This window comes from Sander lucioperca, chromosome 9 (assembly GCF_008315115.2).
Source record: "Sander lucioperca isolate FBNREF2018 chromosome 9, SLUC_FBN_1.2, whole genome shotgun sequence".
Lineage (NCBI taxonomy): Eukaryota > Metazoa > Chordata > Actinopteri > Perciformes > Percidae > Sander > Sander lucioperca.
The window spans coordinates 6,707,354-6,720,675 of record NC_050181.1 but is presented as its reverse complement, the minus strand read 5'-3'; the positions used below and the strand labels follow the sequence as shown (position 1 = coordinate 6,720,675).

At 39.1% G+C, this 13,322-nt stretch overlaps 1 protein-coding gene across 1 annotated transcript in view; it reads right to left on the bottom strand.

Moving 5' to 3' along the window:
- prkci (protein kinase C, iota) overlaps positions 1–13,322 on the bottom strand; it is a 34,452-nt gene that overhangs the window by 4,468 nt on the left and 16,662 nt on the right. The window contains exons 8-16 of the mRNA XM_031293930.2: positions 12,671–12,726; positions 11,677–11,853; positions 9,261–9,358; positions 7,820–7,906; positions 7,595–7,730; positions 7,372–7,459; positions 5,052–5,177; positions 4,402–4,481; positions 3,956–4,045 (exon numbers count right to left, since the gene is read on the bottom strand). Coding sequence (XP_031149790.1) covers positions 3,956–4,045; positions 4,402–4,481; positions 5,052–5,177; positions 7,372–7,459; positions 7,595–7,730; positions 7,820–7,906; positions 9,261–9,358; positions 11,677–11,853; positions 12,671–12,726 — 938 coding nt within the window. The remainder of the gene's footprint in view (positions 1–3,955; positions 4,046–4,401; positions 4,482–5,051; positions 5,178–7,371; positions 7,460–7,594; positions 7,731–7,819; positions 7,907–9,260; positions 9,359–11,676; positions 11,854–12,670; positions 12,727–13,322) is intronic.

Sequence of the window (13,322 nt, the reverse complement as noted above, 5' to 3'; positions counted from 1 at the left end):
AAATTCAACCGGTGTCAGTCTTAAGCCAAAGAGGAAACGTAATTTTTCATTTTTAGCAGTTTTGGTTAAAGCGTAACTCTCGCCAAAATGCAACCTAGGGTCTTTTTGTGAATGTACCCGAGTCAAACTTTCGTTTAAAAGCATAATTAGGACAGAAACGTCACTTTTAAGATTTACCGTATTTTAGTTTTTCGGTCAAATGGCCTTTGGAATGGGAGAGCTAGGGTCACTACAATGAATGATAGCATCAAAATCACTATTTTTAAAACACTAAGAAGGCTAGACACAACATGAAACTTTGCTCGAAGTATCACCAGGGTCTCTACACATGAACTCCAGCATTGACAACATTGTTTGTATACAGAGTTTACAAAAAAAAAGGTTTTGAACAACTCACGTTAGCAGTTGTCGTTTACGCTATCCGCCATTTTCTCAGTCAAAAATAGCCAATCTCCGAATGCGAATGAACGGACTCCATAGGAGGAAATGTCATTCTTATATTAGGCTCCTTTTTCAACTACAAGGTCAATATTGTTTTTCACTAACGACAAAACAATAAATTATCCGTGCATTTATATGGAACTAAGCTTTAGGAACTTTCCATCTTTACTCTCCTCCCTCGACTATTTTTGACTTGCGAGATGGACGGCGACCGGAAAAACAACAGCTACAGTGAGTTGTTCAAAACCTTTTTTAGTAAACTCTGGGTACACAAACAATGTTCTCAATGCTCAAGTTCATGTGTAGAGACCCTGGTGATACTTCGAGCAAAGTTTCAGGTTGTGTCGAGCCTTCTTAGTGTTTTAAAAATAGTGATTTTGATGCTATCATAGTAGTGCCCCTAGCACTCCCATTCAAAAGGCCATTTGACTGAAACCGATACCAGCATCGGTATCTCCTCCAATGCTGCCTAAAACGCTGGTATCGGTATCGGGAAGTACTGGAGTTTATGCACCGATCTGATACCACGTAATAAAGCCTTAAAGAAAATATACATTAAAGTAGTTTATTTATGTTATGTGGCATTCATTGTTTGTGTTTGTTCATGTTTCACAAAGAGTTTAACCTGAGCCAGACTGACAAAGATAGAAATAATATCACATCCATACAGGGATAGTAGTATACAGTTGTTAAAACATAATCAAATATATGACACACTGGTATCGGATCAGTACTCGGTATCGGCCGATACGCAAGTTCAGGTATCAGAATCGGTATCGGGAAGCAAAAAATGGTATCGGACCATCTCTAATTCATACCCCTTGAACTTTTCCACATTTTGTCACTTTACAACCACAAATGTAAATGTATTTCATTGGGATTTTATGTGATAGACCAACACAAAGCGGCACATAATTGTGAAGTGGAAGGAAAATGCTACATGGTTTTAAAATTTTTTTTTACAAATAAAAAACTGAAGTGTGGCGTGCAAAAGTATTCAGCCCCTTCCAGCCTTCAGAAATCACCTAATTAGTAAATAGAGTCTACCTGTGTGTAATCTAATCTCAGTATAAATACAGCTGTTCTGTGAAGGCCTCAGAGGTTTGTTAGAGTGAACATTAGTGAACAAACAGCATCATGAAGCCCAAGGAACATACCAGACAGGTCAGGGATAAAGTTGTGGAGAAGTTTAAAGCAGGGTTAGGTTATAATAAAATATCCCAAGCTTTGAACATCTCACGGAGCACTGTTCAATCCATCATCCGAAAATAGACAAGAGTATGGCACAACTGAAAACCTACCAAGACATGGCCGTCCACCTAAACTGACAGGCAAGGAGAGCATTGATCAGAGAAGTAGCCAAGAGGCCCATGGTAACTCTGAAGGAGTTGCAGAGATCCACAGCTCAGGTGGGAGAATCTGTCCACGGACAACTATTAGTCGTGCACTCCACAAATCGGGCCTTTATGGAAGAGTGGCAAGAAGAAAGCCATTGTTGAAACAAAGCCATAAGAAGTCCCATTTGCAGTTTGCCACAAGCCATGTGGGGGACACAGCAAACATGTGGAGGAAGGTGCTCTGGTCAGATGAGACCAAAATTTAAGTTTTTGGCCTAAATGCAAAATGCTATGCGCGGAAAATTAACACTGCACATCACCCTGAACACACCATCCCGACCATGAAACATGGTGGTGGCAGCATCATGCTGTGGGGATGCTTTTCTTCAGCAGGGACAGGGAAGCTGGTCAGAGTTGATGGGAAGACGGATGGAGCCAAATACAGGGCAATCTTAGAAGAAAACCTGTTAGAGTCTGCAAAAGACTTGAGACTGGGGCGGTGGTTCACCTTCCAGCAGGACAACGGCCCTAAACATACAGCCAGAGCTACAATGGAATGGTTTAGATCGAAGCATATTCATGTGTTAGAATGGCCCAGTCAAAGTCCAGACCTAAATCCAATTGAGAATCTCTGTCTCCTCTATAACCTATAAAACTGGAACTGGGGGCAGCAGGGGAGAGGAAATGAGGAGGCGATGGAGGAGGAGAGGCAGGAGGCAAGGAGGAAAGGGAAGGGAGCAAGAGAGTGTCTGGGTTCTTTATATTGCAGAGAGATGATGTGAGAGCACAAGATCCCCCGATGGTGTTGCTGGCATTTTTAAGATGATCTTCCTTTGATTTGACAAGCAGTCGATATTGTTTTTTTAGAAATGTCAACTCAATGTGCTGTAATTGCAGCGAAAGGTGGTTCTACAAAGTACTGACTCAGGGGGGATGAATACTTTTGCATGCCACACTTTTAAGTTTTTTTATTTGTAAAAATATTTGAAAACCATGTATCATTTTCCTTCCACTTCACAATTATGCGCCACTTTGTGTCGGTCTATCACATAAAATCCCAATAAAAAACATTTAAGTTTGTGGTTTTAACGTGACAAAATGTGGAAAAGTTCAAGGGGTATGAATACTTTTGCAAGCCTCTGTACCTGTGTGCAACTGGCAATAGATTTTCTTCTTCTTTTTTTTTTAGTTCCAACTATTTTGATAATTGATAAATTGTTTAGTCATTTATCAAGCACAAATTTCAAATATTTTCAGCTTCTCAATGTGTGGATTTGTATCATACAATTGTAAATTCAATATTGTGTTTTTGTTGTTAATAAAGGCCCTCAGATGTTCATTTTCAACACCCTGCTCCACATTCTTAATTACACTCACATACTGTAGTTTTAAAGAATAAACAATAAAACACAAATTACACAAACACCAGTCACAGAAAGATTTAAGGAAGTACTCAAACAAATGCAATTCTCAATGACCAAGACTACAAACCAGGTTTAGAGAAAGTAATAGCAACCTCTCAGATTAGTTCAGTAGTTCACAAAGAAGTTAAAATAAAACAATTCCTTAACAAAGAAAATGGAATTAGATTCATGAATGCCTTCCTAATGACAATGAATAGTTGTTTCACAATCTGATGGATTAAATGATTTCTCGGTCAGACAAATAAAAAGGAAATGTACTCTGTAATCTGTAACCCAACATTTCCGCTCTTCTGTCTTTGAGCCTCTGTCAGTCAGTGATCCGTCTCCACTCATTTCCTTTCTATCTCTGGCTTCCCACCGTGGTCAGTCTGTCAGCCTATCTGCTGTTGTCAGTCCTATGCCCCATTTGTTTTTCAGTCCTCTAAATGTCTATCTGCCTGCTTTACCACAAGGACATGATTCTCATGCCATAGCGAATAACCCTCAGCCTCCACAGAGTTTCTACGCCTGCAGGGCAGGAGAGAGAGAGAGTGACAACATGCATTTAGATTTGACCTTCCACGTCTAGTAGCAGCTTTCGGTTTTTCCTTCTCTTTGCAATCGATATATGGATTGATTGCAAAGATTGACTGACTTCCTTCTTTTGAAATTATGATTAAAACCGTGCTTAAGTCGACAAAAAAGGCAACTCAAGATAAGTAGTAGAGAAAGAAACATGGAGAGAATAGTATGTGAAAAGAGTGAGTGACTCACAAGGTCCCAGTCGACGTTTCGAAAGAATGGATGGCCCATGATGTCGGCAAAGCCTGTCTGAGGGTGGCAGCCTAGACGCTCCTTGGGATCCTGTGGGAGTGAGGGTGAATTAAAGGGTGAGAGACAGTATGAGATGATGTTGGAGGAGACGGACAAAAAGTCAGATGACGGGCAAGAAAGGCAGAGAGGGGGGGGGATTTGAATTTGCAAGAAAGGTAGAAAAGAGGAGTGGATTTTGATGAGGGGAAAAGTAGAAAAAAAAATGTATTATGGATAGGTGAAAAGGTGCGAGAGCCACATTGAGGATGGGGTGGAAAAAAGAAGAATGCAAGACAGTGAGATATGACAGTTGACTCCTACTAAGGCCATAATAATGTCATTCTCAGGGCCCAGCAGGAGCCAACACTGTTTTTAGATTGATCCAGTCCTGTCTGACCCCTTCTTACCTTGTTGAGGAATCCCTTGAGAACGCTGGCAGCTTTGACTGACAAAGAGCGGGGGATTCGGATCTGTTTTTCCAATATTACTGCAGTAGGTGAGAGGAAAAAGGGTGAGGGGGTGAGACAGATGCTCCCTTGAGGCTAAAATGACAGAAGATGGCACTGACAATGCTGCAGTTATGAGCTCAATCCTGTCGGGTAAACTCATGTTGAACATATATACAGAAGCCTTTCAATAAAGCGTCAATGGCTTTTGATACAACTGTCAGTTGTCAGTAACATTTTTAATTCCCATAAATCCAACAGTCTTTCAGCAGTTATAATAAAACACGGACACATTTTGAAACAATATTTACAATGAAATAACGACATGCATTTTCACACATTTCCCTGTAACAGATGGCATATGCCTGGTACTGGGAGAAATAGGCTCGATGGTGTTTTTGGCCTCCAACGGCGCCTTCCAGGCAGCTAACCCTAATCTTAACCCTAAACATAACCATTGCCGCGCTGCCTAGGCAGAGACGTTGGGGGCAAAAAGAAATAGCCTTTGGAAAGTTGTCAATACAAAAGGTGTTGCATGTTTCCTTTGTTGGTTATAAACTTTAGCAGAGTGTGTGTGTGTGTGTGTGTGTGTGTGTGTGTGTGTGTGTTACCTTGGAAGAGGTAGTCTTCTGTGTTCTGGTCTGGGTTGTCAGAGCTCCCGACGATGTCAAAGGGCGACCGGCCCGCCATCATCTCGAACATCAGCACGCCCAGCGCCCACCAGTCCACACTAAATCCTGAAGACACACAAACATTGATGTTACAAATCATATTTATTACAAGGAGGAAACAAAAGAATGACAGTTGTGTCCAAAACTGCCATTTAATCTCATTATAGAGAAACAAAATTGTACTTTTATAGCAATGATTGTGCATGTTAAAGCACAATTCTCATCAACTAATTTTCTCTTTTATTTGCACAAAGCATACCTTTATTTTAGAGTTACTATAGCAACCACACCCACCATGAAAGCATCATACCAGTGTATTTGAATGCTTTCAGCCCTTGACAACAAATCTCATACTTTACTGCTTTACGTTTTATTAGAGCAAGCCATTAGGGCTTAACTACAGTATATCGAAATATACAGTGATATATTAAAACTGTTACATTAATTTACAAGCTATAGGCAGTGTATTCAAGATAGAAATATCACGTTTTTGCTCAACATCATCTATTTTTAAGATCAAAATACTTCAAAATGGCACAAACGGATGGGGTTTGATAGCATTTGATCAAATTAAAATCCAGATTGACTCCACTTACTAGATATCTCTTAGATTTTGGATATCGTAATATGGCATCAGTGTTGTCTTTCCCTGGTTTTAAAGGCTGCATTACAGTAAAGTGATGTCATTTTCTGAACTTCCCAGACTGTTCTAACTGTTCTATTATTTGCCTTTACCCACTTAGTCATTATATCCTAATTACTGATGATTATTTATCAAAACTCTCATTGTGTAAATATTTTGTGAAAGCACCAATAGTCAACACTACAATATCGTTGCGGTATCGATATCGAGGTATTTGGTCAAAAATATCGTGATATTTGATTTTCTCCATATCGCCCTGCCCTATTATTAGGATAACCTAATAACTTAAGGCTAAAATAACTACAACTCAAAAGTCTAATGATCTTTTTTCAGCAGAGGCAGAAACAGAAACAGTATAATATTTAGTGGCAGCCTAATTAAATGTTCACGACCTGAAAATAAGTTGAGCATCACAGTATATGAAATGTTTAAAAAAAAAAACAGCAAGGCGAGATAAAAGGTTTGATAAGAGATTCTCTCAGCGTCGGAACTAACTGACCCGAGACCCTATTGCTAACACTTAGCTATTGGAACCCATTCCCAATACCACATGTAGAAAGTTTCCCCAAATAATTCCTTTTTTGTTCGTTTATTGTATACTCCCTGACCTTTAAGAAAGTAAAGAAGCCTCTTGTACGGACGCTTGTTTTGCCCCTTTTATATTGTAGTTGCACACTTCACACAGTAATTGTATTTGGTTGCTGGCTGTGCAAGCAGGAACTATGCAAAACCAGTAGCACATGTGGAATTAAATTAGGCCAATTATATGTTATTTATCAGATAAACTAAACCGTTTGTCTTCATATAAGAAGGAAACTTGGCTAGTTTACCATTTTTTATTAAGCATTAAAATAGATTATATAAGGTAGAGTGGTGGGTCTAATTATCGCAGTGCGTCCAACAGTGCAGTACGTGCATATAACGCAATTTTGATGCTGGTACAATTTACTGTTCACCCTGACTGTTATAATTTTCTAAAGGCCTTTTTTTCACAGCAGACATTTTAACACGTCATTGCAGGGTTACTTTTATGTTAATAATGTTACTAATATCATTAACAATGGCTTTGTTCTATTCTACTATTTTACTGATAACATGCAAAAACACCAGGTATGATCCTTCAACAGTGGATCTTATTGCTAGGATACCTCTTTTGGTAACCAGGGAGATCTTTTTTTCTATTTTCTATTGTATTTATAGATAGCATTACATCCAGCACTCAGTAATGATGAAGACTACACCTAAACTTTGTTCTTAATGGCTGTTAACACTTTTCTGATTCATACATGTTACTCATCCTTACCCACATCGTAGTTGCCTATTTTGTAGTTGTTATTTTATTGCTTTTTTGTTAATTGGCCCATTTTTAGCTCGTTTCTCATGTTTCTGCTGTAGTGCCAAAGATCGATGTACGTTTCATCTTATTTTGCAAATGTCTTGTTTTTTATATGTATACTAATTTGAAGAATTCTTTTCAAGTAGTTGGCACCACTGTAGCATCCATAATCATGACTGAGAGCAGCATCCCAGATATTACTGTGTAATGCCTCCTATATTGTATCATAGCAAAGAAAAGGATAGCATTTTTAGTAAGTGCTTGTGTGTTGTAATTCTCACCGTAATCCTCTCCTCTTAGTATTTCGGGGGCAATGTAATTGGGGGTACCACAGAAAGTGCTTGTTGTATCGCCGGGTCTCAAGCCCTCCTGCAAAAACAAAAAGATCATTAGCAGAGGGCTGTAAACCGACACTTATGCAGCTTTGCAGGTGCTTTTATCCAAAGTGCATGTGGTATCATTAGAGCCTCAATTTTCTCATACACAGCAAACTGCAATCCACACCTTGCACATGCCGTAGTCTGTAAGCTTGATGTGTCCCTCAGAGTCCAGCAGCACGTTGTCCAGCTTCAGATCTCTGTAGATGATTCCCCGCTCGTGGAGGTAGTTGAGCGCCAGACTGATCTCTGCCGAGTAGAATCTGAGAAAGAGATTATGGTGTATTCAAAATCACATATAACTACAAAAAGACTATCTAATCAATCAATCTTATTCAATGTGTGACTCTACCTGGCGTGTTCTTCGGGGAGTTTCCTTTGTCTCTGCATGTGGAACATGAGATCTCCACCGTTCACATATTCAATAACAAAGAAAAGTCTGTAAAAAGAAGCAAATGTTATAGAGTTGAATACTTGAATATTTGTCATTAATATTTAATATTACAAAGAAATGCCTAAGATTTGAAAGTTGTCAAAAGAAGTTTTCAGACGCTTTAACCATGATGGGGATCGTCCCATGACAACACTCTTTCCCGACCTTAACAAAGTGTTCCATTTACCTTGAACTTAAACAGACCTTAACCCCAGCAGCAGTAGGTGAGGAAACACTCTTAGATGTCATTTTGAAAAACTCATCTGTATTCTTTTGTGATGCACCGACAGACAAGACTCATTTTTGGAGACATTTATTAAAGCCAAATATTGTTTTCATAAAGAAAATAATTTTATTTGAAAATAATTCTAATAAAAACACATTGAATACAACAAGGTAGGCTGTTGTTTTTAACTTAAATATTTTATCTTAAATAAAATTATATTTTCAATATCTTTTTAGATGAAAGTGTCACATTTAAATTAAATGATAAATATTTCAGGCCTTCAGCTGAATGACTGCTCTGGTAATGGGCATCCCATCATTCAGTTTTTCTGTCACGTAATCACACACTCTGTTGTCAGTCTCTTGGAAGCGGCTGCTTTGAGGACCACGGTAAGATTTTCTCTGGCTGTTTGCATTTTTAGACGGTGTAACATCTTCATAACAACGCCTTGTTGTACTTCCATTCTGCTTCCGACTTCAGGGCTTTTTGTAGCTGGATATATCATTTGTTTCGTCTATGTATGACTGTGGATAACGTTAGTGATAGTGAGATGCTTGCTACAGTTACACTTCTAGTGATGAATCGGCGAAAATGTGTTTTATTTCTGTGAGTCACAGCTTTGTTCTAACGCTGCTGGCTCTCCCTCTCTTCAGTCTCTCTCCATCTCTCTCCACCATATAATGTTACGTGCGTTCGGGCGCTCGTTGCGGCTCCGTCTAAAACTCTGCTTTTTCGATCAGCTGCTTGTAACATTAAAATAAAATGGATTATGGATCATTTCATTTCTATAGTTTATAGCTGACTTCTCTATTGGCTGTTGAAACAGGTGACATCCCTTACGTTCTGTGACTTCAACAGCTGAAAGTCTAGACCCCGATATAAGACCACCCCACTTTTTCAGACTTTTTTCTAGGAAAAAAACCCTGTCTTATATTCGGACCAATACGGTATATAGCGCTTTTGTAGTAAGCGCTCAAAGTGTGACTGTTCATCTGCACACACTGTGATGACACATAGCTAGTTGAAAATGTATACATTTTCAATTATTTAAAAAGACATCAAAATCTGTTTATTCTTCCAAATTCTTGCAGACTGCAGAATAAACTGTCACAAAAACAGGAAAAATGCTCTCACCTGCTTTCTGTCTGAAAACAGGAGTGGAGGCCGACCAGGAAGGGATGATTGGAGGCCTGCTCGAAAACATGCTTTTCTGTTTGGACCCAGTCAATGTCCTGGAAAAGAATAGCACAAAGAAACACCCGGGTGTAAATCAGAGATCATTCTTATAAAAGCTGAATAAGCACAGCACTTGATTGAGCACACTGTATAGATAGAGACCAGGGTGGGCAGCGACAGGATAAAGGGCTATGCCAGTAGAAGCAAAGGCAGGTCTCTATCAATGGCTAGATGGTGAGTCTGGACACGGATGCTGCTCACGCTGACAGGATAGGGACAGCAGAACACCACCATTGATCGAAAGGCACTTGTCAGTTATGTCAATCAAGCTAAGTGCATCTAATCAAGGCTAACTACTCCCATTGCCTCTGGTTGTGCTGCTACATGTGTTCGGCGAGATCAATTTCTGATGACACAATGGTTTATCTACACGGTCTTAGAAAGAATGATGGCTCGGAAGAGGTCTGTCAACTTAACTCAAAGTGTTTCAGACAAGATACACAAGGCGGACGGTCAATCACATGAGACAAATGTCCATTTTGCTGTGAATAACAGCTCCATTGATTGTGCCAATTGCATTAATTATACACGGCAGTGACAGAAGACTTACTTCACTATTAACTAACCTTCTCACATCTCAATAGATGGAGGTGTTGTGTTATTGTCACACTGGACAGACTTAAAAAGGGACAGTTACGCTTTTAAGATATTGTAAATTTTTCCTTTGTAAGTGGCTGGTCTAACTAAATTACAAGTTGTAATGTATTAAGTCACTTGTTTCACTATTAGCAAATGAGTAAGATTATATCAAATGTCTAAAAGTGAAATGATTAGTTGATTAATTGACAAGCTGATCAACATTATCAAATATTTTCATAATTGATTAATCATTTAGTGTTGTTTTTAAAGACAAAATACCAATGATTCTCCGAAACCAGGCTCTCCAATGTGAGGATTTGCTGCTTTTCTATTTTTTTTCTCTATTTTATATCACTGAATTAAAACTGAGCTAGCCTTTTTTGCACTATTTTCTAACAATAGAATACATCTTTATTGTGATTGTGCTTAGAACAATGAAAATCTGTTTAGCAGCTCTTCAACAGTGTGCAACATGAAAGTACAAGTACATTGTAAAAGTAAATAAGTAATAGTGAATTGAAGCAAATAAAAATTAAAACAAAATATTTACAAACACAAGCGATTAAAAACGAGATAAAGTGACCCGAAACAGTACAATGTTGGTTAAATAGCAGTATATATGGTTGTATGTGCAATACTGCAATATGTGCAATATGGTAGGTGACATAGTAAACTACTGAGAAAATAATCAATTAACTACTCAATAATGAAAAAAAATGTTAGTTGCAGCTGGGGAAATGCCCTCATAAGGTCCTTTTTTCATTCACCAAAACTGGCAGCATTGAAAACAGTTCAAATGATAATTTTGTATGTTATTGTCACAAATGTGTTCAAACCTCAGCACTGGAGAAGACCACCAGGCGGATTTTTGTCTCTGATCTTGAGCCAATTAATGCTAAATTCACTTTTTAACACACCTTCATGTATAGAGAAAACATGTAAAATGTCTCATTCACAGTAGGGTCGTAAAAAAAAAAAAAAAAAAAAAAAAAATAGCTGATGGGGTTCGATAGCAGTATTGAATCTGAATCCAGTTCCAAATCCGGTTATTTAATCAGAATCCTTTTGAATCCCTTATCAAATATTTTTGGGTAGTTTGTTTGGTTGGGAATGAATACATCCTCTGTAAAAAAAAAGTGCTGTTTTTAGTTTACTCCTTCAGCACACATATTTTGTCACTGCTCTGTGACATTTAATAAACCCCGTCCTGACTTATTTTTCTTTTTGCGGCAAGAGAAAACATTAAGCACGGAACTTGTGAGTACCCTCCCACAAATATTGCATTTCACAGTTGTTTCGTTGACTTCGGTGAAGTGTATTCACACTTTGGAACAGTTGAGTCATGACACATCCATTGTTTAAGTAATGGTTTAGGGCTTCCCGCCATGTTCAGTAAGTCAGTCTTGTTAACAACTGTGTCACTGAGTTAGCACGTTTGTATACCTCACCATTTTTTTTCTCTTTGCAGATGCCTGTAGTGTGAGAAAGAGGCAAAAGAGAATATCTAAGAGAGATTGGGAATGAGAGATTCAATAAGGTATTCGTTGGCCACGTGAACCGGATCCAAAATGGAACCGGCTATCGAAACCCATCCCTATTCCTCTCCACAATCACTTGAATCAAAACCCACCAACTCTGTGTGTCAGAGTCCATGCAAAGGCTGGCCTACAATTCTCATTCTGACATTTGCCAACATTTTGACTTTGGTGGTGTGTCACACATCAGCGTTGTTTACCTCATCGTCATTGACCAGCTCCTTCTTCACCACCTTCATGGCATAGATGCGCTCCGTCTTCTTCAGCTGCACCAATAGCACCTTGGCGTAGCTGCCTCGGCCGATCACCCTCAGCAGATCAAAGTCTGCCAGGCCCAGGCTGGAAGGCGATTTTCCTGTGTCTCTACTGCTCCGCGCCTGGGGGGGGGGGGGCACACAGAGTGAGAGGGTAAGCATGAAATTACGGCATACAAACAACATAATGTGATAAACACAAAGTCAACTCTGCAAAAAATTTGACATGCAACATTTCAGAACATCAGCATTTCTCAACATAGTTTTCAATGAACTTTTAATGGTGCTGGTGATTTGGTTTATGCACGAGCGTGATTTCCTTGGAGGGGGTTTGTAAATGAAGTTTTAACTGCACCACTTTTTTTAATCTTAGTAATGACCTTCTTGTCTGTATTATATATCACACAGCCTCCATCAGATTAGGCGCTCGCTGTATTAGTCCATTACTTCTCTGAACCTTCACCATTTCTTCACCTATCTTTCTCTCTCTTCTCTCCTGTAATCTGTTCTGTAGTGATGTAGTAGATAAGGTAATTTGTATCTCCGTCTATCTGTGTCTATCTGTGTCCAAACCCCAAACTACATCCCAAGCCATTAATCAGCCTTGGGTGTTAAGAGCTGTGATAAAAGGTACTTTATTAGCTCCACCAAAGGAAATCAATACCCACAGCACTGTGAGGGTGCCTATGTCTGAATGCGCTCTATATCACACTAGCACAGCAGGTGGAAGAAGCATCATTCAAATGTACACAACGGCAAAATAAGCAGAAAAAAACCTGCTTCCAATTACAGGTGATTTTATTCTTGCTCACCCTCTCACACAAACAGCGCTGATTTCTCACTCTAAATATACACACACATATATCCATCTAGACAACATGACAGATTGACAGATTATGAGTCACACATCAACAGTGTTTGAAAAGATTTTCTCTCTCACCTCTTTCTCTTCTCCATCGTAAGTCAAGCTTTCTCTTGAGTCTTTATTCTGAGGGCCTGAGAGAGAGGAGAAAGTGACAGACAGACAGAAGGCGAGGGGGAGGCAGAAGAGGAAAAAAAAAAAGATGAGAAGGAGGAGAGAAAGGAGGTGATAGACAGTCACACGCTTTGTTCACAGCCCTGCAGTCATTTCTCTCTGCTTGGTTAGAAAAGAAAATACCCTTTTGTATCCATCCATCTTTGTTTAACAACACAACAAATACAGAGTATTTAAAATAATAAGTAGAATGTAACTTTATTTTGCATTTGTGACCATATAAGTCATACTAATCAACATAGATGCATTTAAAAACAGGCTTAAACAAATATATCTGCATCCCAATGTTTCCATGATTGCACACCACAACTTCCCAGGTGGCCTGTAAGTATCTATGGTGGAAGGAGTTTAGACTGCCTCACTAACAACAGCAACAACGATCCTAAGCCCTCTCATTCCAGTCAGCCTCTCCACCACCTGACTGGACTTAAGTCTGGTGCTGTACGTAAACCCCAAATGCACTTGTCGTCTGGGTGGTCGCTGCTATGCTAATCGCAACAATCTCAGGAGGTTAGTTTAATTTTAATTTAAGGATAAGTCTGGTGATATTCTATAA